At 38.0% G+C, this 25,714-nt stretch overlaps 1 protein-coding gene across 6 annotated transcripts in view; it reads left to right on the top strand.

Moving 5' to 3' along the window:
* The window catches only part of ATP8A (ATPase phospholipid transporting 8A1), a 305,670-nt gene that overhangs the window by 71,462 nt on the left and 208,494 nt on the right, over positions 1-25,714 (top strand). For all 6 annotated transcript variants that reach the window (XM_068227251.1, XM_068227249.1, XM_068227247.1 and 3 more), the window contains exons 5-9: positions 4,480-4,677; positions 6,162-6,439; positions 9,885-9,994; positions 10,682-10,777; positions 14,182-14,310. In XM_068227251.1, coding sequence (XP_068083352.1) covers positions 4,480-4,677; positions 6,162-6,439; positions 9,885-9,994; positions 10,682-10,777; positions 14,182-14,310 — 811 coding nt within the window. The remainder of the gene's footprint in view (positions 1-4,479; positions 4,678-6,161; positions 6,440-9,884; positions 9,995-10,681; positions 10,778-14,181; positions 14,311-25,714) is intronic.

Raw genomic sequence — 25,714 nt, forward strand, 5'->3', positions numbered from 1 at the left:
GTAATGTCACTGTAAATTTCACTTTTCCTTCTACTCACTTTCTTAAAGATAGGAACTATCAGCCCTTTTGTCCAATCTTCAGGTATTTTGTTATCCTTCCATATTGTTCTGAGAAATCAATACAGCCACTGCATTCCTGGTGGACCAAGCAGCTTTAATCATGTCGGCGGTAACTTCATCAGCTCCTGCTGACTTAACACTTCTCATCTAATGGAGAACTTGCTCTAGTTCTGTCCATGTAATTGGGATATCTTCCTGTATTGTTTTCTGTCCTATATCCTCAACAGATCTTATTAGGGCCATTTAGGAGCTTGTCAAAATATTGTCCCATTGTATCCCAGATATCTTTCATACTGCAAACTATATTCTCATCTGCTGTCCCCAGAGCTGTAATTGCTTCTTTATCTGATCTTTTACTTTTTACTATTCCATATCATTTTCATATTCTCTTTACTCAGTGGCGTGCGGTGAACATATTTGTTACCCCAGCTGCATAAATGTTTTTTAAATATAAGCAATCGTAGCCCCACTACACTCTCTAAAGTCAACATCAGCAGTTTATAAGGCTGCATTTTTCGTGGAAGTGTCTACCTGAGAAAGGTCTCTCAATGTTTTCAACCACACACTCACACATATTTCCAAATTGATATTCATGGCAGTGACGACACCATCACAACTTAATCTATAGGAGATTTTAAACAATGTACTTACAGTTTCACCCGGTGACGCTTCGTGATAGTACAGTCATGGTTTCCACAAAAATACACTGGGGCTATTTGTTTTTACCTTAAAAAGCCTAGCCTAAACTGAATCAGCAAAATTTAACTGTTATTTTACCGTCGCCGAACTTTTATAGTGTCACTCGCTTACTGAGTGTACGTGCATCAACAATCGAATGAGGGAAAATATTTGTCACAACGTATAACACATGTTATATTCATGAAGAATGGTACAGAACTCATGAAAACTTCATTTATAATCCAAGAGGAATCCTACAAAAATTCACTATATACAGTACCACCATCACAGACAACCAAATACAAAATTCTTTTACTTCGCACTTAGCTCTGTGTTCGTGCTAGGCAATCTAAATATTTTTCTGCAGCTATCGGAAAACATACTCTACAAGTGACATCAATGAATTGCTCGAAACAACTTTATACATGCCAAAATCGAAAAATAAAATATATTCTTCTATATTACAATTGACTTCATAAAACGGCTCTCTTTTTATTAACAAAACAATGTGCAAGTGGCTATACTATTAACATGTTTGTATTTTTCTTGTAGTCTCTAGTGTGTGGCGTTGATCACTTCCGAGTGCCAAGTATTAAAACTAACGTGCCTTACCTAAGCTAGCTGGCCTGTCGCCATAAATTTCTGTTGGGGAAGGGCCCACAGCCCTGCCCCACTCCCAGGACAAGGAAGCTTCAAGTGCATGCATCAACCAAGTGACTTAAATTTCACTGGGGTAAGCTCTCTTTCGCGCCGGCAAGGAAACCCAGCTCGCTGGAGAAGCTGAACTGCGGTAGTGTGAGTGGATTGTCCAGACAGCTGTACTTGGCTTGGCTTAGATGTTTGCAGCTTTTTAAACTTTATACAAAGAGTTCTGAGGAATAATAAGAAAATGTAAATACAAAGTTAGTTACCCCAACAGCGCTGGGGTGGATGGGGTTCAGTGCATGCCACTGCCTTTACTGTCTTCTTCCCGTTTAGTTGTAAATTCTTCCCAACGTTTCTCTTTTTCTTCCCGTACAATTCTCTTGACTTCCAACTTACTGTATCTGTATTCTTTTGCCATCTCTTCCAATTTATTGTTGTCCCTTTGGTCGCTGTCGATTCTTCTGTCAGACTTAGCCACATCAAGAGCTTTCTTGGCTTTATCCTTTTCATTATGGCTCCTTTCGCTTTATCATTCCACCAAGATGATCTTTTCTCTCTAACTCTTCTGCTTGTTCTTCCACATATTTTATCTGCACTACTAACCAGACTTGTTTTTAAAATCATTTCATTCTTCACTGCCTTTCTTTTTGTGTCTGTTATTGGTATTTTAGTTCTGATTTCCTCTTGAAACTGCTGTTTGACTTCCAGATCTTTCAATTTCCAGTCTTTAATTTAATTTTTCTTTTCTTCTTGTTTATTTTAATAATAGGTTTAGTGACTTAGGTTTGCAATGAGGAATCTATGGTCACTATCAAGGCTCTCACTAGGTATCACTTTTACATCATGCACCTTTTCTCCACTTGGCCTATCTGTGATAAGGTCTATCACTGATCTATACTGACCATCCCAGCTGTATCTCCTTATCTTGTGGCTATGTTGTTTCTGAAACCACAAGTTCTTCACCAGAAGTTGGTTTCATGTACATAGGTCAAGCAGAAGTTCATCCTCCTCATTTCTACTTTATTACCAAATCCATATGGAGCAATAATTCCTTCAAAACTTGACCTATCAGTTCCTACGTGGGCATTAAAATCCCCAATTATCATTATGTTCTCTTCATCAATGATGTCCTCTAGGTTTTCTAGGAAGCTTTTTTGTCATCACTACAACCGTGCTGGGGAGCATAAAGATGGATCAGAGTTTGGGTTTCTCCATTTAGGCATATTTCAGCTTTGATTAATCTCTTATTGATGAATGAGATGTCTGTTACACTATCAATGTCTTTATGGAGTATAAAACCAACTATATTCCTCACCACTGCAGGATTTCCACTCCAGTATAATTTACATCCATCCTCTAAGATTCTTGTGTTGCAATTTTTGCATTTGGTTTCACTTAGCCCTAGGATGTGAATATGTCTACGGTTTATTTAATCCATGATTTTGTTGCATTCTCCTGTCAGTCATAATGATTAAGGTTCCAATCTGAAGCTTGTTTCTATGATCAGTTCTTCTCGTGCATCTTGAATGAACATTGGACATGGCGTTGTCATTAGTTCCAAGAGTACTTGAAGTGTTGTCGACATACAGAATATATTTCTTTCCAAGGCTCATTTTCATTTTGAAAGCAAGGGAATTGTGCTCCTGTACTGACTTGCTAGGCCTAATGTACTAGAGGATTTTCTTCCAGGGTGGTCTCCCTTAGCCTTTGGCAGTCCCTTGCCTCACTGCAAGGCAGCAGCTGATTTTCCACACAAAGATCTCATCTTATCCAACCATCTAAGGGAAATCATCTCTGCTCGCAGCTATTGGTTTTCCCTTAGTTTGCCTGGTTTGGTATCGGCCGCCAGACCCTCGACCAGACAGTCGCAAATAGTACTGTCTACTGTTGCATACGGTAGCAGAATATATTCTGACCTGACCTCTGCTCTATGGATGTGAAACCTGGACTCTATTGCCGTGATATGAAGAAACTAGAATGCTTCCATCAATAGAAGCTCAGATATATTTTGAACATCAAATGGGATGACTACATTCCAAAACACAACTGTTCTAGAGAGGGCAAAGATGAACAGTATAGAGGCTACCATCCTTGATCACCAACTAAGATGGATTGGGCATGTCCAGCATGTGAAAAATGACAGACTTTCTTTAAAATTCTGTATAGTGAAATCAATACAGGTAGGAGACCCCGTGGCATCCCTCTGAAGCACTATAAAGATCAAATTAAGAAGACTTTCAGGAGCACTGACGTTGATCCAAGTACTTTGTATATCATTGCAGAAGACCGCACTCACGGGCTCACAACTACTGCAGCTACTATTGTACAATTTGAGTGTATACTTCATAGAAAAACTTCAGAGGTATAAACAATGCCAGACTCAACCACGACCTCCACTCTCTATAAGGTGCAACCAATGTGGTCATATATTTCATGCCAGGATTGGACTCTTTAGCCATCAAAGGCATCTGCATCCCTGAATTCAAATACTCGAAGAATCACAAGAGAGAGATGAACATTCAGATATGAGTATCAGCCGACGACAACTTCATCTACAAAGCAGCAGATTGAGTACTGGAATCCCTTGTCCGCTAACTGCATTGTTCTGAAGGTGTCCTTCTCCACCAAAGTTGCTCTTAAAGTCTTCGCCATAACCCTGAAGAGATTCTTATGAGGTGCTACCTGCTGGGCCAGTTGGATCAAAGTCTTTTCCTCCTCTATCACTTACCGTTGTCCAAGCTTGTCACAGGCAAAGCCTGGCCTCCCAGGTACTGTGCCCAGGTAAGTGGTAACAGGGGCCATACATACTGTATATTACTCAAAACACACATATGCTCTCTGTCTCTCTCTGGCCAACTTCAAGCAGTTTCTTTGCAATTCTGATGGTAATTGTTTTATTGAAACAGGGAGCCTTACTTCACAGTAAAGATTCAGTTAAAAAATAAAACACGTATATTTCTTACTCTATCTGTCATTAGTAGTATATCATAGTATATTAGCGTTGTTTGAGTTTTGATATGGGGCTTGATACAGAATTTCCCAAGTTAAATTTTTCTTCAGTTTAGAAATAAATTTGTACAAAATTTTTGTTTTTAGTGAACCACAGGCCATCTGTTACATTGAAACTGCCAATTTAGATGGGGAGACAAACCTAAAAATTCGGCAGGCTGTGCCGGACACAGCTCGACTTTTGGAGACCAAAGACCTAGCACAATTTACTGGAACTTTGGAGTGTGAGCTTCCAAATAGACACTTGTACGAATTTACTGGTGTGCTTAAGGAAACCAACAAACAGTAAGTATCTTGTGCTGTATGCATATATATATGTATTATTTTTCTACATGTACTATTTTCTTCGAAAAATTATGTTTTGGACGTTACAAAATTATATATATGAGTTTGATCGTCACAAATTATTTGTGATTTGCTCTAGCTACTTGCATGAAAGATATCTCCTCCCATTTATGGTCCCTGCAGAGATTGTACAAACTGATCAGTAGGGACTTCATGATGAACGTTCTCCTCAAACTATGCACATATTACCACTGAGGTGTAATAAATAAACTAATGATAGGCTTCATTTCTGTGATTTTCATTATTGTCTTTTAACTTCAGTCTGTAGGATAACATATGCACATAAATATGGAGAATAAACCTTCAGGAATACCCTCAGTTCCTTTAATGCAGATGTGTCAGCTGAGTTAAAGGGATAAATGTGCACAATCTGGTAAATCTTTCATGTTTATTGTTAACATTGGAGGATACATTTCCATTCTACATGTACTATTTTCTTTTAAAAAATATATATATTTTGGAAGTTACAAAATTAACTGAAGTTCCTCTCAAGTTAAAATAATGTAATATTATTTAAAAGTTCTGATCAAATACAAGTAATGTATTTTGTTACAAAATAATGGTCCATTGTCATCATGAGAGTTATTGGAATAACTTTGTATCAGCAAGGAAAGGTCTATATCAATAGCCAGGGTCTTGAGAAGGTCTTTGAAAGATATTTCCTAAGTTATCCTTTCCATTACAAATTTGAAAGAACCTTTTAATTTTAGATTAATGTGTAGTTTTCGATTAAGTCTGCAGCTGAAGGTTTTTTATTTTTATTTTACATTTTATGGTCTACATTGGACAACTCTTTGTCAATTATACAAAGGATTTCGTGATTTGCTATCAGCCCAATATGTTTTCATTCTGAAAGATGCTGCCTTCCTTTGTTCTGTTGAAAATATCCTCCCATTAGACCTTTTATTGATCTTGGTCTGTAGCCTGGTGTGTGTCTCTTGAAGTATCTTAAATTTTTCTGTTTTGTTTTTGAGATAGTCTGTTGTTATTTGTAGTTCCTTAATCCTCCGTAATTTCTATGATCCATTTAAACTTGGTCTTGCTATTCCATAATATTTCAATTCTTCTTCTGCTAATTCTGGTATCAGGTGTTCTGATAAGATGTCCAAAGAATGATAATACATTTTTTCCTAATCGTGGTCAATACTGGTTCAATTTCCTTATAAACTATTTATTTGATGCTATTCTCCATTGTCTATTAACTTGATAGTATTTATTTATGCATGTTCTAATTATTCTTCTTTCTATCTTAAGTATTTTGCCTGTTCCATCTGTATTAGTAATTTTTTTAAATGGTTGAGGTATTGTTAAATAGTATGTTACCTTTGATTCCTGTTTCTTTTAAATCACATGATATAAACACAATTTTCTTTTTGCTGAGTGTTTAAAATAGATCCAAGTAGACTTATTTCTCTTCATTACAGAGCGGTTGCTTTGGGTCCAGATCAGGTGTTACTTCGAGGAGCCATGCTGCGTAATACTAGTTGGGTGTTTGGACTAGTTATCTACACTGGTCATGAAACTAAGCTGATGAAGAATTCAACTTCTGCTCCTCTCAAAAGATCAACAGTTGACAGACTCACTAACACACAAATCCTCATGCTCTTCTTCATCCTCATAGTTTTATGCTTATTGTCAGCTATTTGTAATGAGATCTGGACTAAGGAGCATATAAAAACAGACTGGTATCTTGGCATGGATGGTAAATACTCAAAATAATTTAAATGTGCTGCATGTTGGTAACAATCATCTGTGTGTAAAGCATTTTCTGTCAAATTACCATATTTCCTTGCATACATCTTTCACATTTTTTCTGAAAATTCAAGCTTCAAAATCGGGTTGGATGCAGGAAATTAGTAAATCAAACTTTATTAGAATTAAAGTGCTTCTTATAATTAAGACTCATGGTTTCATGTAACAGATCGCATTTTATTATGTTTTATAAACACACTAAATCAGGGGTTCTCAAACATTTTTCATTCGCGTCACACTGTTTCACAATGCTGAATATAGTGGCACACCCCAATGTACAAGTAAATATGCCTACTTTAGAGGAATTTTGAACGCTACAGAGCAGTCCCGAAAGAACAGGAACCCTCGCGAAGGGTATACGAACCACGGGAACGTTAGTAGAGAAATATATTGATCACTCCCGAACCGTAGTGTAGCATGTATAAACCAATCAACGCTCACCTGCAATCAGTTCAGTACTTCAGTTGGAAATGGAGAGGTTTTTAAATGTAGTACGCAACTTAGTGCAATTGACTGTTGAATAAGTCGCAATATTTGGTGTTATTATAAAACTGAAGTAAATATATAGATATTGTGTTGTAATATGGAGAAGTTCTTAATAAAACACCAATGATTAAACAGCAGTGAAGAACATCAGAGTGAAAATAGAACAAGTGAATCACCTGGATCAAGTGTCAATGAGAAGCTACTTCCGCAGCAGAGCAGTTCATCGTCCAGTGCTGTGCGCAGGTATCAGGATTCTTATTTAAGTTCGGATTTACATTTAATGAATCTGGAAATCGTGAATTTCCTGAATGTGTTGTATGTGGCGAAAAATTAAGCTATGAATGTAAGGTTCCAAGCAAACTAAAGAGACACGTGAAAACGAAACACAGTCACTTTGAAAATAAAGATAGTGTTTATTTTAGTCGTTTACTCTCTTCTCAAATTAAAGAAGGCAAGGCAATGAATAAAATAATTACAACTTCAGAAAAAGCTCTAGTAGCTACCTATAAAGTAGCAGAAATAATTGCCAGGAATATGTATACACATACAGCAACAGAAACTTTGATATTACCTGCTTGTAAAGAAATAGATAAATCCATGTTAGGAGAGGCTGCCAAGAGGGAGATATCCAAAGTACTTCGTCAAACAATAGAATTCCTGATGTCAGCTGATAGTAAAAACAACTTGTGGAAAGATTACATGATGGTAAACAACTTGCACTTCAACTGTACGGATCAACAGACATTAAGAATACAGTATCAATTAATGAGCTACAAAAGATTTTAAAACGAAGAATCACTTACTGAACAGTTTCTATCCTGCAAAGAATTACCTCTGACGTCAGCAGGATCAGACATATATAATTCTACGGCAGCGACATTTGGAAGAAAATGGACTGAGTTGAAACAATTGAATTTCAGTGGGTACTGATAGAGCCCCTGCAATGACTGGTCGAATGAGAGATTTTAGTTCAAGGTTGAAGCAAGATATTCCGCACATTGGATCCATATATTGTTTTTACATCGGGAAGCTTTGATGTCAAAAACCATTCCTTAAGATCTAAGGAACGTAACGAGCTCAGTAGTTGAAATGGTTAATTACTTTAAAAGCAGAGTTCTAAATTATAGACTTTTCAAAGTCATGTGTCAGGAAGCAGGAGCTGTTCATGAAACTCTGGTCCTTCACACCAAAATTCGCTGGTTGTCCAAAGGAAGTGTACTTTCCAGATTTTATGAACTTAGAAATAAGTTATTACAAATATTTGCCACAGAAAATCTTGAGTTTGCTGACCTCATTGGCGACTAAACTTGGTGTTCGAAAGTTGCATATCTAACTGATATTTTTGGACATTTGAATAATCTCAATGTCAATATGCAGGGAAGGAAGGAGAATATTCTTAAATCAACTGACAATCTGAATGGGCTCTTTAGAAAAATTCAACTGTGGGAGTCAAAAGTTGAAAGTGATCTTGAAATGTTTCCTCTCACAGCTGATACCGACGTCTATTCCAGTTTGATTTTAGAACATCTTTCTGTTTTGGAGAATAAAGTGCAAGAATATTTTCCTTCCCTCAACGTGAACGAATGCGAATGAACTCTCAATCCCTTTGTCGTTGCTGCTGAGGACACAAAACATCTACCATTAGAAGAGGCAGAATAATTGGCTGGACTTCAAGCCGATCGAATTTTGAAGCTGAAATTTAGGGAAGAAACACTATTTCACTTCTGGATTTCAGTGAAAAAAGAGTTCTCAGTGTTATCAGAGCATGCCATATCAGTTTCCAACAACATATCTGTGCAAACAGGGATTTTCGGTACTGACTTGCATTAAAGGTAAGAAACGCGAGCGACTTCTTTCTGAAGACCAAGAATTACGAATGTGATTTTGTGCGATTCCTCCTCGCATTGAACAGTTGTGCAAAAGTAAACAAACCCACATTTCCCATTAAACTGCAACATTAGTGTGATATTATCGACAAAGCATATTTTTTTAAGTTCTTACTGCATGTAGGATTACGCCGTTCTGTGATATTAATAAATTGAATATACATGCATTTTTTCATGGCACAGTCCAACAATTTCACGGCACACTAGTGTGCCATGGCACAACCTTTGAGAATCCTTGCACTCAATTTTATTATGTTCCGTAACGTATTAAAGTTTGTAGGATTCCATTTGTGGCCAAATACACTCCCCTGCCATTTCTACTTCCTCTTCATGAATCGGGCTATCCAGCCACGACTTGCCTTCAGCTCCATATAGCTAACATCCTGCTTTGTTGCTATTTCACATGCCTTAAAATGTAACATTTTGTGTGAGACACCAATCATCCTCAGGAAACTTTCAAACTTCACCCCCTGGATTAATTTTCTTGAGTTGCTTGTATTTCAGGAGCAACTCTCTGTTTTCTCCATGCTGAAAAGCAAATTATGGTATTGTAATACACTAGACTTGATCTGACATCTTATGTCTCGCACATAAAGTATACTGAAATTGCAGCCAGTTCAACAGTATTACATTCAGTCTAGCTTATTAGGCTAGGGAATACCCTAGTATTCAGAGGTACTTAAATGCCTTTCACCAAACAATGGGAGAGAGCTGCTACCTCTAAGATAAGGGAAGGATTACGGGAGACAGTTCGACCTTGAGCTGAGAGCAGTCGTGCATGCCTCAGGGTGTATCTCGTATTTATACTGACACATGAAGATATAATCGGGGATTATTTTACTCCCCTAGTTTCATATCAGAAATAAGGTTGCATGATATATGTGATGGTGAGATATACACGATTAAATATGGTAAGATGTAATTTAAAATTGTGATCATCCCATTCCTTCAGATATCTGGTGACTGATTTTTTCCTTTGTGATTAATATAATATGTTTTTTTCTGTGTTTACTTTTATTTCAGATTATGTAAGTGTCAATTTTGGTTATAATCTCCTCACATTCATCATCTTATACAACAATCTCATCCCTATCTCACTACAAGTATCCTTGGAAGTAGTGCGATTTGTACAGGTAAGTTTAGAATACTCTCATTTTTTTCTCACTAACTTTTAGCGGATAATCTGTAAGAATACCATTCTTACCCTATTGTGTTAAACAGTCCTTTTAGTTATAGCTTGAGTATATCATTTTAGCTGCCGAGTGTACTTTGTCTAGTCCCTCAAGTAGGCCATGGTTGAATTGAGTTAGTAGCTCCCAACATTTCACCAGAAACTATCCGCAGCATTTTCAAGGGGTTTACGGTCTCCTCCTAAGGTCAGTAGTGGACTGAACCTGTACAGACTTTAGCTGTACCGCGGGGTTTGATGCTGGTCAGTCTACTGTTTTGGTTAGTAGTTACCAATTGCCCTAGCTGTTCCCAGTTGCTGCATTCACCTGGCTTTCTAACCTTAGCCATTTTGAGTATGGATTTTCAGGCTCTCTTAACCTGTTCAATTCCTTCTTTTCTACTGAAATTGTTGGTATGTTTGAAAATTTCTTTGCCTTCCTGGTGTAACTGTGTATGGAAGTGTACTGATGGTAAGAGTATGTCCTTGGGAGCTACAAACTTTGAAAACAATTTCTTCTGTATTCATTGAGACACCAGCTGTGATATCCTAAGCAGTTATGTCTTTCTTCTTTTGCTTCTGTATCAAGGACTCTTAAAATGATCAATATAATTGTGCTAATTGGAAATGTTTATATTATATTCAATTTCAGGCTACCTTTATCAATATGGATATTGATATGTACCATGAGGAAAGTGATACTCCTGCCATGGCACGCACATCTAACCTCAATGAAGAGCTGGGGCAGGTACAGTAACTAGTGGTGATGTATTTTTGGAATAGACTATTCCTCCCGTTATCTTTGAAAAAGTAAAGTTGAATTTATTCATAATGTAATTCCTGTAGTCATATCCTTGTTTGTGTACCATACTCAATAGCTGAAAGTCTCTAAATGTGGTCCTGAGAGTCAGCCTGTCAAGTACGATGAAATAGGAGCAACCTTAGGTCCAATAGGACCTTGGTCTGCCAAAATGATTGCTGCCCAGCAGATAGCCTACAGATACTGAAGTGTCACAGAATCACCTTGAAGACATCCTCTGCTGTATTGTTTGGCTTCCATGACCAGGTCTGGTACCTCTCGTATCAAACAGCTGCTCATTTGGTATCACAAGGCTGAGTGAACCCTGTTCCAGCTCTTGGTCTCGAATTAAAATTCCTGGATTCACCAGGAATCAAACCTGGGGCCTCTGAGTAGCAAGCAGGCATGCTACATGTACTCTCTGAGGCTGGCATTCAGGCTAGGGCATGAATATATGTACAGAAAAACTACACTAGACATACCAAACAGACAAGATGACAAGCATAGAAATAGAGCCAAACAAATACACTACATTGCCATTAAGGACTGGGAACTCCTGAAAGAAAAGTAGGCTCCCCATACATCACCCAGGTATGTAGTGAGCCTATATAAGGCCATGGGCGCTCTGTAGAAATGTTTATTTGTTTCTGCGGTTGAAATGGACTTACGATAAGAGCTCAGGGTGGCTGAAAAGGGCATGTTCATTGGTGCCCAGCAATTCTATATTTACATCCGAGAGATTTCTAACAAGTTCAACCATGAGTGATGTAATAATAAAATGGAAACGCCAGTACTGCCACATCGACCAGAGAAGCTAAAACAATTAATAGAGAGGAACTATCGATGCCTTTAATGTGTGGTGAAGTCAAATTGGCAACCTTCTTAAGAAACCACATCTATAGACTTTCATTTGGCTTATGGAAGTGATGCCAGTCTTACTTGACTCTGTTTTCGTGTAACAGCTATGTCGGCATGCTTGGTCATTCTTGTCATTATAAGCACAACTGTCCTTTACATTTTCAAGTCTAGATGACACAGTTATGTGCATTTTAATATTTTAAATTTGAATATTCACTCATGATGGAACTAAGCTTCTGAAAAGTGTTTTTGAATTAAAATATTTTAATGTGTGCTGATATAGACTGTCTTTAATTTTAAGAAGTGCACTAGTTGTTATGATGATTGTGTAATCGGCGTACCTCGGGTTGCTGATTGCCTCTACTCTGAAGCTGCATTCCCATTCATCTATTACCTTTGTCGTGATGTGCTCAGAGCAGTTATTGTACAGTATAATTGACAAAATACATCCTTGCCTTACTTCTGCTTTGATCTTGAAGGTGTTGTGACATTTCATTGACCCATACCTGGGTTCTGTTGGTGGTGTAAAGCACCGTCATTATCTGTATCAGGTGATCTGGATCTCCCATGTTCCGAAGTTCACTTATGTTCATAAAAAACAGAACACCTTGAAAAACTAGAGATAGGAGGTTCATATTCACAGGGCATGTTCATTAGTATGTTCTGTAGAAACGATTAGAATTTCAATCATCTAGATTCAGCATGCGTCCTGTTGCCTAGTAGGCACTGGGTCCTTCATGAGCACTGATAACTTGTTCCATGCATGATGGCATCGATACGTACAAGGCGCGAATGGTGTCCTGGGGTATAGCCATCCATGCTGCATTCGCCTGGTTCCACAGTTCATCTTGGTGGTTGGCATTGGGTCACAGCGCCACACCTGTCGTTTCACCATATCCCACACATTTTTGGTTGGCAACGAGTCCCGTAGTCGGGCGGACCAGGGCAACATTCTGACATCCTGTGACAACAAGAAGGCACGTGTTCGTGCAGCAACATGTGGTCGCGCATTGTCCTGCTGAAATATGACATCTGGGATGTTGTGCAGTAAGGGTATGGCTACGGGTCGAAGGATGTCATTCACGTAGGTCAAACTGGTCACAGTGCCCTGGACACGCACCAGCTGTGATTTGTGGTTGTACCAAATAGCACCCCACACCATAAGGTCTTGCGTTGGCGCTGTATGTCTTGTGGGAATACAGTCAGTGTGATGCCTCTCACCCAGTCTGTGACAAACCAAAATGCGGCCATCATTTTCAAACAAACAGACTCTGGATTTGTCCGAAAACACTATCTGTTGCCATTCCTGTCCCCAGTGACATCGTTCCATACACCATTGCAGTCTAGCATGTTTATGCACATTAGTCAAAGGTAGGCGGAGAAGTGGACGACACGCCGGTAACCCAGACTGCAATAAACGGCGATGAACTGTCACTCCTGATAGTGTATGATGTGTGCCACTGTTACGCCAGAGCCGAGGAGGACGCAGATCTGTCCTACAATGCCATTCGGATGAGGTGTCTATCTTCTCGGTGGGTGGGGTGGTCTAGGTGGTGCGACCAGACCCATCTCGTCTGTCCGAAACAATTCGTCCCACATGAGCAGCAACTTCCAGGATGGATGCATCACGTTCTCTCATGCCAATAATGTGCCCTCTTTCAGACTCTCATTTGACGGTACGGTTCTCACATACGTCTGCGAGGCATCCTGTACATCTGCTCAAGTTAAACTGATCCATTACCTTTAGTTTATAGTGACTAGAGCCACAGGCACATTTTACCAGTCGGTGGTGGTGCACTGGGATATTGATGTGGACCTGGAACATGAGGGATGACATGTTTCAGATGCTAATCATTTATTCAGAACATACTAATACACATGTCCTGTGAATATGAACTTCCTATCTCTAGTCTTTCAAGGAGTTCTGGTTTTTATGAACATGAGTGTATGTCCACAAAGCATCCTAATTCACAGAACCAAACGCTTTTCTTTAATCAATAAAGCACAAGAATGTTGGGCCTTCTCCACGATCTTTTGAACGTTTAAAATCTGTTCGATCGGGGTCATGCCTGGCATGAACCCACTCAGCTAGTCATTTGTGGCAGTAGGAAGGCTTTCAGTCTCTTGGTGGTGATGTGAGGAAGAACCTTGCTAGCATGACGAATCAGTGCCACAGACCTGTAGTTGCTGCAATTTGTGTCCCACATGTTCTTGGAGAAATCTAGCAGTGCATCTACCCTTTTTATACCCATGTCCTTCAGGGGTTTCAGTGGTAATCCTATGCACACCAGGGTGTAATGGATATTAAAATTGAAAAATTGAAAATTTAATGTCTTTGTCTTCAGATTTCATCTATGAATGTTTAACAAAATTTCACCTGGGAAAACTTGCTCTCACTCCATTCCTTTTTTTTTTTTTTTTTTTTTTTAAATGTTAATATGTTAATTTTTAGAGTTTAAAATGAAGTCTTGAATTTTATTGTTGTACCTTTTCAGGTAAAATATATTTTTTCTGATAAGACTGGAACCCTGACCAGAAATGTAATGGACTTTAAAAGGTGTTCAATAGCAGAACATATTTATACTTGTGAAGAAGAAAACCCCTACGATACTCAGCTAGTCAAGGTATAGTATAGCATATTAATACCAACTTTACACCCGCCAATGTGTAAAATGCTTCTTAGCGGACAGAAGTTGAAAAAAGAGTAATCATCTTGTGTTATCTATAATTAGGAAAATAACTATTTTGTTTGACAAAAAAAAATTTAAAAAATGAGTGAGTTGGCCATGTGGTTAGGGGCACACGGCTGTGAGCTTGCATCTGGGAGATAGTGGGTTCGAACCCCACTGTTGGCAGCCGTGAAGATGGTTTTCTGTGGTTTCCCATTTTCACACCAGACAATTGCTGGGGCTGTACTCCCCAACCCCCACTTAAAATGAACTTGACATATTTAAACAGCGCATACAGGTTTTCAAAAATTTAAATCATTAAATTAACACTAGTGTGAAATTAAGAATTTGGAAAATAAAGCAATTGAATTTAACCTGTGAGATTGTGCAGTCTTTAGATGTTTGTCTATGAATATAGTTAACAGATTTACTGTTAAAGTAATTGAAAATTTTGGCGATATTTGTTTGCTCTTTCATTTAAAAAAATTTATCACTATCATTCAGTTATTTACACTCCAGACCAAGTTATTCTTGTCTAAAATGTTTCGCTTGGGCCGTTTATTAGTGTTGTACAAATACAGAAAAATATATTGTCTTAATATTATAAATGTTGTTATATGTGTACTGTGTGTTTGAATGGTTATTAACCTAGGAACTTATGATACATTTTGTTTTCAGTTTTTGACACCTGTATCAGTCCATGTGGACAATGTTTCAGATATACTTAACAGATGCTTCTGTCCGGCTCCATGGTTAAATGGTTAGCGTGCTGGCGTTTGGTCACAGGGGTCTCGGGTTCGATTCCCAGCAGGGTCGGAAATTTTAACCATCATTGGTTAATTCCACTGGCACGGGGGCTGGGTGTATGTGTCATCTTCATCATCATTTCATCCTCATCACGACGCGCAGGTCGCCTACGGACGTCAAATCAAAAGACATGCATCTGGCGAGCTCTACACCATTTCAACAGATGCTTACACTTCCTTGGTCTTTTTCTAGTTTATCTGGGATCAGCACTAATGTAGAATAATCCCTGTTTAATGGATGCCGGTTGCCCTTCCTGACGACAGCCCTATGTTGGGAGATGTATTCACTATTGCATGCCTCTATGGTGGTTTGTAGTGTGATGTCTCGTGTGTAGGTGAAGACAAACCCCAGGTCCTACACCAGTTTGCTGACCATATTCTTAAGAGCCTGAAATGAACATTCTTAGGAGAATTTTTGTATATAGCAAAGAATTCAAACAACTAGTAAGTTATTTTAACACAATATTACGTTCTTAGTCTCAAATTTTTCAGAGTCCTACAAGACTTCATCCCCAATAATTGGTGCCCATTCATGCTTACAAATAAAAATGAATTATTTTTAAGCATTTCAGGTATGCACTAAGTAAGTTCATAAGTTTGAATTTTTTAAAGTATAATTGAGTTTGTAAAACCAGTACCTGAGTCAGTCGATTAACAAAAGGCCAATCCCTGACTCAGAAGCATGAAAATAAATGGTCACAAAGGGAACCTCTAGCATGAGGGGAAAACCCAACAGTTGTAGTACAGATTCAGAGCCATAAAAATTGGACAGATGTGCTAGGATAAAAATTTAGTAATTTTTTGATATCCCCACCCAAAAGGTCAGATTTTCAGAAAATACGGTAAATGGAGAAATGGAGCAAAGTTAGTAGGTCTAAAATCATCTTTGGATGTCACAAGTCTCACCGGACCGGGCGAGTTGGCCGTGCGTGTAGAGGCGCGCGGCTGTGAGCTTGCATTCGGGAGATAGTAGGTTCGAATCCCACTATCGGCAGCCCTGAAGATGGTTTTCCGTGGTTTCCCATTTTCACACCAGGCAAATGCTGGGGCTGTACCTTAATTAAGGCCACGGCCGCTTCCTTCCAACTCCTAGGCCTTTCCTATCCCATCGTCGCCATAAGACTTATCTGTGTCGGTGCAACGTAAAGCCCCTAGCAAAAAAAAAAAAAGTCTCACCAGACTGCCATTTAACTTGTTAATTGTTAATACCATAGTTTTAAAAACATTTAAGCTCTTTAGGCTTTTTCAGTCATGAAATTGCCAGCGTTTCGCCCCAGTGTAGCAGTGGGATTATCATTGGGGTTATCAGTTGGATTGCCACGCCTTTCCAAAACGCTGGCGGCTAGTGCGCATAGTTTTAGTTTGATCGTGATCTCGCGAGTTACTTATTCTAATATTACAGCACACCTGCAAATTTTTTGGAAATATTTTCAACTATACAAATTATTATAATAAGCGTTATCATTTATATTTGTTTATGTGAAGCACTATACTGTAGTTTATTGGATTGTGGGGATCAATTGATCTTAAACTCCTTGTATGCAACAATATACATATGTAAGTAGATGTTACATTTATTTGTATACATGATTGATGAAATATTAACCATTTTCTCACTCAAGTTTCTTCTACGCAAACAGTTGCGGCGATTGGGAATTAGAAGTGGAGGGGGGAAGAAAGTGTAGAGACAACAAAAGGTACCCAGGTTTATGGGATATAGGAAATGGGGGGGTTATAGTGTATACATCAAAACTTTTTTTAAAATCATAGGAAATAGTAAGTTTTTTATGCTCTCTGTGAATTTTGACAGAAAGTTTAAGTTTGACAGTTTCCAACTTAAGTGCAGTAATAATAGTTTTTTGAGACTTTGATTCAATACTATACAATAAAACTTTCACCATAGGACAATATTACACATGTATTACAATTAAACAGAAGTACAGCATGATTATACAATTAAAAATAATTGAATATTTGACTGCACACTAAGAAACTAAGACACCAAAGAGACTACCAGACTGCTGAATACGCACAGCTAGCGGATGAATCATACCTCAGTGTCCATGACCTCGGCAAAAAAATACCCCTGCTACCCTTCCTTACAGCAGATGCAAAATCTCCACTACGTGCTGTGCTGCTGTACAAATCAGTTAGCGCCGCTGAACGACATTTTGTGCATATTTCCGCTAATAATTTTGTTAATAATGAAAAGAAAATAAAGGAAAGAATTAGTTGGTAAGACAACAGAGCTTGTACAAATTGCTTTTTGCTTCTTTTTTTTTTTTTTTTAAATCTAGTTTCAGCTGGATAAAATGGAATAAAAATGTAATGTTTTCTCACCCCCCCAGCCAATTGCCGCTACTGTACATGAACAGAAAGTATAATATTTTCCATTAAAGAAATATGTATTCGGGAATTTATTAACACTTAAATCTCAAAATTGATATGAATAAATTATTGCTTACAACATTATGCCAAAAGAATGAAAAGGAATTGTCCTCATGTACACATTATTTGAAAATGATGATATAAATGAGTCAAAATATGTGAAGCGGCCCTCTATTTCACAAACATTACCCAAATGCAAACATCATGTAATTTAATGATAGTAAATTAAGTATATCTTGGCTGTAGATAACTGCACAAATTGAAATTATTTTATAAAAGCTGTGAACAAATTCATTTGTATGCAACGCTTAAAAATTTCATAAATCTATAAATGCAAGTTATAAGTGCTTAAAATTAATGTATTATATATAAACAAGAACAAACTATTAAATATGACACAGGTGGCATTATTTTAAATTTAAATAATCATTTTTTATGTGTACAGAAACATTATCTTGTTATCGAGCCATTATAAGATTTTTAAAAAATATGTTGAACTTGTTAATGTCTTATATAATAACTATAGTGAAAAAAATTTGGTTTCCTCCATTTTAAACAAATGATCTTTTTTTTTGCGCTGCACACCTGCTGCCTACCGTTACTTTACTTTTCCACTTAGGGGGCACATACTGTTTTGTTATGTGATTTTAGATTATACTCTCCTGTGTAATTCCATGAAAGAATTATGTCAAAATCTGCAATAGTTATGGCCTAAAATGTCATTTAAATTCCTGCAGGCAACACGCCCAATTTTTTTGGTCACATAGATCGGAACGCGCTTATGCCTCGTTTCCAAGTTATTACTACAGGCAAATTCATGTGTCATATGATTTGCTCACTTTCTCACACTTCCGTGGCACTGGTAGTGTCATCTACTTCCTTTTCTTATTGTTTGTATCCATGCTTATGAAAGATCAGCTGTTTACCTGTATGCATATGTGACTTCCGTTTTCATAACATAAATCTGTTGTCTAGCAAGTTGTGTTCTCAAGTGAAACATGGGAAAGAGGAAATCTTCCTACAAGAATATTCTGAGTGGTGGAGGGACATGAGAAAGAGTATGGTAATAACCATAAGGGCACTGCTGGGAGCATGGAAGTAGCTGGGATGAAGGACATTTTCAGCTGCTCTGTGGCTAAACATAATCTGTGTTATGTAAATTACTGTATATTGGTGATGGCGACACAAAACGTTTTAAGTCTGTATCTAACTATCAACCATGTGGACCTGATGTTATCATAAAACTAGAATGTGTTGGTTATGTACCGGAGAGAATGGGCACACGCCTCAGAAAATTAAAGCAGGATTGGAAGGTGGAAATTTTGAATGACAGGAAGCCCCTTTCAGTAAAGATGCTAGAATAAATCTTGACTGTTGCTATGGGAATGCTATCAGGGAAAACTGCAATTCTGTAAATGAGATGAGGAAGGTTATTTGGGCTGTATGGTATCACAAAGCATCTTCAGATGGCAAGCCATACCATTATTTTTGCCCATAGGGACCTAGTTCTTGGTGCTCTTACCAAAATTTCATGGTGGAAGGGCAAATTCAGGTTTACAAACACAAAAATAACATACCCCTTTCTATAATGGAGGTTGATCACAAAGTTTATACAAGGAATACCGTAACTTCAATACCACCTATTCAATACAAATTTATTCCACTATAGTGTGGTTAAATACACATGGAAATTATCATAAATTTGAAGTACATGTTTCGCCCACTATTTATTGGGCATCATCAGCTTCAGTCAATCTTAAAACACACATGGTCTAAGGAGTCATAATAACTTATGTAAAAAATTGATGAATATTTACAAGTGTATCTGTAGCGTTAGTCTGTTTGAAGTTCCTACTTCTAGTTTAGTATCGACGCTGTGGAGGTGTAGGGGAATGCTGAATGCCATTCGGACATACATTACATCTTCAGAATAAATTCACAACATTGTCTACTACGGACATCCACGTCTATAAGAGGCATTTTCTGTTACACAAATTTGTCGTCCAGCCTACCTTCTTTTATTCGATATTTTAGCAGCGTTTTATGCCAAACTCTTCGATGTTTTTCAGCACTTCACGACATACCACTATTTTAATCCTATTTTCCAAGACGTCATAAACTGCACTGCCTTCAATGCAACTACTTCTTTTCATCCTTATTTTAAATATTGGCCTCAAATATGAACTTTTACTGCATCTTTTAACCGTTTTGTTCTTATCCTGTTGACGCCTTATTTTTGATATTCTGTTTTCCTAGTGTAATATATATTGCTTAAACTTCTCATCGCCCTGAAGATGGTTTTCCATAGTTTCCCATTTTCACACTAGGCAAATGCTGGGGCTGTACCTTAATTAAGGCCACGGCCGCTTCCTTCCCACTCCTAGCCCTTCCCTGTCCCATCGTCGCCATAAGACCTATCTGTGTCGGTGCGACGTAAAGCAAATAGAAAAAAAAAATAGGAAAAAACCTTCTCATCAAGAAGATCCATTTCAGTGTCAGACATGGACTATTTTTTAAAAACAATATATGACTATTACTTTTAGATGAACACATCATTTTTTCAAAGTCATTTTAGTATAAGTTCTGTTTTAATACTTTTTTTTTTTTTTACTGTAAACATTTTGCATCCACAGTATTAACACTTGTAAATATTCATCAATTTTTTACATAAGTTATTATGACTCCTTAGACCATGTGTATTTTAAGATTGATTGAAGCTGATGATGCCCAATACATAGTGGGTGAAACATGTACTTCAAATTTCTGATAATTTCCATGTGTATTTAACCACACTATAGTGGAATAAATTTGTATTGAATAGGTGGTATTGAAGTTACTCCTTGTATAAACTTTGTGATCAACTATTTTTCAATACGGAATAATGACGAGAATAATGGTTTGTAATAATGGAGGTTGTCGAACCCGACCTTAGATGTTAGGCCCCTTTAAACAACAAGCATCATCATCATCATCATCAACTCCAAAATCTGGAGAATTTGCCCAAAAAACAGCTTTGCAGGGCAGAAAGTGGTAGGTATAGCAGTAAATAATGCTGTTATGACATTCAGTGATGGTATGCAGAGTAGACTGAAAGTTCTTGAAGAGCCACAACTTGTTCCTGGAGAGTACTACCTCCAGGCTTTCAGCCATATCAATGCTCAACGAGTCACTTACAGCCTTAAAAGAGCTCAACAATCCACAAAGGAGGCAAGTAAAGTAAGGAGAAGACTAAGGATGGAAGAAGCATCCCAGAGAAACTCGCCAGAGGGATCATATATGCACCAGGGATGTTCTAGAATTCATACACTTCAGTTGAAAGTTTAATTCTAATTTACCGCAACTTGCATTTTTAAAAACGGTTTTCCTTGTAACATGAACAGTTTTCAAGATATGAGCATGAAAGTTTGTACTTTACATCACTTTCTAGTGTTCTAAAAAGATAAATAATTTTGTAGTAATATCATGGACAGATCCTTTTAAAAAAATATTTCTTGAAAAATATTCTCTAAAAATGAATGACCGGAAGTATTGTTTTAAAAATGTACTTAACAATAAAATGTTCTAGAAGACTTAATTCATTTTGTTCCTCAATTAATTGGGAGTATATAAAATCACAAAATATTAGAATCAATCCAAAATTGTGGATGGTATGAGGGAAAAGGTACTCTTATGTGAAAAAGAATTGCAAAATTTATAAGATCCAAAAACATCCTTAACAACATCCTTAACAATTTTAATTTTCTAAATATTGATAAATATTTAGGTTTACAAGGACTTTGTATTCATGCGTGCAAAAGTTTAGCTAAGAAGGTCGTGTGGAAGCTGTGAAAATTGAAATTGAATATTACCTATTTTAGATAGGTTTGAGCTGTATGTGCCCCCTTTTACCCATTGATTCATAAATGATAATGCTCTAAAATGTTTAAGCATTTTTTATTTGATTAAATCTATTTCATAACCAAAAATATAGCAGCTTATTTTTTCTGATAGTGGTGATTATTGCTTTGAGCATACATTCAACTCTGCAACGTCCACCTTTGTAGAGTAACTGTTAGCGCTTTGCTGCTGTCATCAGAGGCCCCAGGTTCGATTCCCAATACTGCCAGAGATTTAAGAGTGGCAGGAGGGCTGGTACGAGGTTAAAATGGCACAAGCAGATCACCCCCATTGAGGGTATGTCTGAAAAGAACTGCACCACATTGGGACGTGGACGCAAGTTTCGTCAGGCTCCATGGCTAAATGGTTAGCATGCTGACCTTTGATCCAAGGAGTTCCAGGTTCTATTCCCGACCGGGTCAGGGATTGTAATCTTGATTGGGTTATTCTTCTGGTTCAGGGGCTGGGTGTTTGTACTGTCTTCAATGTGAGAAATCATCTTAAATAGGGCGCCATCCTCACACACACGCAGGTATCCTGTAGGGCGTCATCTCAAAAGATCTGCACCAGGCCCCTTCGAAGGCCACGTGCCATAATAATAATTAATAATCATTAATTACTGCAAAACCAGCCTCTATTAACACTAATCAAAGGGAACAGGGAAGATGGCCAGTCTTTGAAAAACTAAGGCATCAGCAAAAGAAAGGAAAATGCCATGAAGGGGTAAAAATTTAGTGTGTCCCCTAAGCCTTGCAAACCAAATAACGTTGGGATCAGAAGAGAACAACGGCTGACCAAGGGAGGTCAGATAGGAAAGATAAAAAGGGAGGAGAATGACACAAGTAAGTGGAAGCAATGCCAGACTCAGCTAGGTGAACTGTGGTTCCCAATCCACATTCAAAAACTGAGAGCCCCAGGCAGAGGATACCACGGGCGTTTTCTACCATCCCCATCCACAGCCTTTTTAAAAATTTGATCCTATAGCTTTTGAAAAATACTTGCTTCCCCTCCTCCCCCCCCCCCCCCCAGAAAAATCCTGGATATGGCCTTGAGACCACCGGTTCAATTTATGTATGGATGGATGGATGGGATGGATGGATGGATGGATGGATGATGTATAACTGATATCAGTGTGGTTTATATCTGTTTAAAATACTTTGATGGAATTTCCTAAGTGTGACCATATACCGGTAATTATTCGTATTCTTTTTGTTTTGTGAGACAAAAAAATTTCACTTGCTTATTTATTTGACAGTATTGTGCCTTGAACACTCTAGCAACCATGCATGTAGGGGGTCTTTTGTTCTTTCAAGATTTCCCAAGCCCATAATTTCTATTGGCTTGAGAATCCTTGCCTGCACTATTTACAGGCTCGGTTATAGCTCTATGTTTATGGTACTTTGTAGTAACAAGTTCTGTTGCTAGATGATACTTCATAGCTGTTTTTGGTAAATGTTTCATGGATCAAGAATGCGATGCAGAAGACGATATAAATGACTCTGATAATGAAATAAATGAATTGGGAGACTACACATGTGCTTAAAGGTTCATCCTCCTCCTTTCCCTCTATCCAGCTCCTGTTGGGTCGGGGGAATTTATGGTGCTTCTCCACCTTCCTCTCTCCTTTCACCATTCCCCTTCCATCATTTTGTTCCAGTCCAGGTTTCTTCTTCTTGCACTCCCCTTTATTGAATCGAGCCATCTTGTTCTAGGTCTCCCTCTCGCTCTCTTTCCCTTGTACTTCATCTTCATCATCTGTTTTAGTATTCTTTTCTCCTCCATCTTCTTTACCTGTCCAAACTATCTTAGTGTACTCCTGTCACTTCTCTTATTTAGGTTTTCCATTTCAACCTCCTTTTTCATATCTTTGTTTTTTAATCTGTCTTTCTTTGTCTTTCCTATCATACTAAGGTATTTCAATTTGCTGGCCTGAATTCTACTCCCCTCTCTACTTGTTATTGTCCAGGTCTCAGCCGCATAAGTCAATATGGGTGCATAATACATTTTGTACATTGTCTCTTTACACTTTCTTATTCCAGACAAGGTTTCTTACACTTTGGTAGAATGTATTGCCATGTTGCACCCTCTTACTAATACCCATGTCCAGCTTTGTATTCTGTATTAATTCATTCCCTGGGTATTTGAAACTGTCCTCAGTTTCAAGGCTTTGGTCACCAATTTTCACACTGCCTTTCCCTTGTCTTTCTCCTCTTCCTAGGGTACTGGGGGGACCGTGAAAAATGGGTGACCAATAATCAACATCATAAAGGTGGGCATAAACAACCTTATGTCCCTGGCAGGAAAGGCAGAAGAAGTGGTGGATTTCTAGGGGAAAGAGGGTATAGAAATGATGGGTTTGAGCAAAGTTAAATGGAAGAGGAAAGGAAAGAAGAGAATAGGAAAAGGATATACACTATACTGGAGTGGTGGCCGAGAGACAAAAAAAATTTAGTGGGCTTGATAATTTCAAAACACCTTGAGGAGTTTGTGGATATGGTAGAATACATCAGCAACAGGATGATGAAAATTAGAGTGAGAATGAGGAATGAAGTGAAGGACTTCATGCTAGTGTATGCACCACAGACAGGGAACAAAGAGGAGGATATTGAGGAATTCCTGGAGAAACTAAAAACGGAAATAACTGATACAGAAGTGATTATAATGGGAGACTTAAATGCACAGGTGGAAAATGAAAGATAAGGAATGGAAGAAGTAATCAGACCATATGGATATGGGAAAAGGAATGAAGAAGGAGAGAAACTATTTCAAGTTTTGTGAGAGGAATGGAATAATTGTGGGCAACATATAGTTTCAGGAGAAAAATAACAGAAAAATTACAAGAGATGGATAGGTGACAGAAGGATAAAACCAGTAACTGATTACTTTTTGGTGGAAAGGACAAATTACAGGCAGTTGATGTTTGTAACCGCTTTACCAGGAGAAGCATTTGATGGAGACCATAGAGTTGTGATAACAACAATGAGAGTTGGGAGAATGGAAAAATGAAAGGAGAGAGATAGTAGAATAAAAGTGTGGAAATTAAAAGATAATAACATACAGGAAGAATTTCTGGAGAGACTGAAACAAAAATTCCAGTTACTGAAGTTATGGAAGATGAATGGTCCAACTTCAAATGGGCATTTGTAGGTGGGGCAGAGTGTGCCTGTGGTAGAATATTGATAAGAGTGAAAGAAGGCGCCATGGTGTAATGAGGTGAGAGAAGCAGTGAAAGAAAAGAGGAGAGCCTGGCAAGAACAAAATAGAGAGGGAAAAGACGAAAGCAAAAGGAAGTATCTTGATAATAAAAGGAAATGTAAGAAATTGGTAAGAGAAGAAAAGTTGGGAAGAAAATACACAAAAGATGGAAATTGATAGAGCTGGAAGTAAAAGAATGCTGTATGGAATTATACAAAGTAATAGGAAAGGAACAGGAGTTGAGGATGATACCTTCTACTGGAATGGTAACAACACAGAGATGTGAAATGGAGTGGGATTGATATTGGGTAAGTGGTATTACAGAGATCCAGTACATCAATGAGAGAATTATACAGACAACAGTTCACCTAGGAAAATGGAAGCTGACACTGGTGCAGTTGTATGTTCCCCCAGATGGGAATTCAGTCAAGATGAAAGGAACAAGTTTCTGGAAGAGCTAAAAGAGACCATCAGTGAAGAGAGGACAGTCATTATCGGCGCCCTCATTGCACTGCTTGAAACACGGTGGAACGACTATGAGAAGGTAATGGGACTACACAGCCACCTACTATCACAACCATTTAGGAGGATAATAGCCTACAGAAGTAATGGAGAGTGGTGAGGTAGAGTGAACCTGGTTTAAAAACACCTTGATAAAGGAAGCAGTCAAAGTTTACAGGAAGACAAGTGCAAGAGTAGGGGAAAAAGAAAAGACCTGGTGGAATGAAAGAATAGGATCCTCAATAAAGGATAGGAAAACTGTAGAAGGGAAGGTTAAGTTCCAGGAATTCAATCTCAAGATAAGCAAAACCAAGAGAGTAGTAAAAACTGGCATATGGCTTTTAGTGCCGGGAGATCCCAGGATGGGTTCAAAAGAGTAGTGATAGCAATAAACAGCATGGGACTACCAGAGAAAATCATGCCTGGAAACGATTCAATGGAAAGTATGGAAGACTTTGCATACCTCGGCAGTGTATATCTCGGAACACACTAGCCGCAAAGGAGGTGGCAAATAGTGCATAAGAGCTCTCGTAAGTCCTCTTCTTTGGGACCCCAAAATACCAAGAGAAAATCAATACCTCATACCGATCGTA

This window comes from Anabrus simplex, chromosome 4 (genome assembly GCF_040414725.1).
Source record: "Anabrus simplex isolate iqAnaSimp1 chromosome 4, ASM4041472v1, whole genome shotgun sequence".
NCBI lineage: Eukaryota > Metazoa > Arthropoda > Insecta > Orthoptera > Tettigoniidae > Anabrus > Anabrus simplex.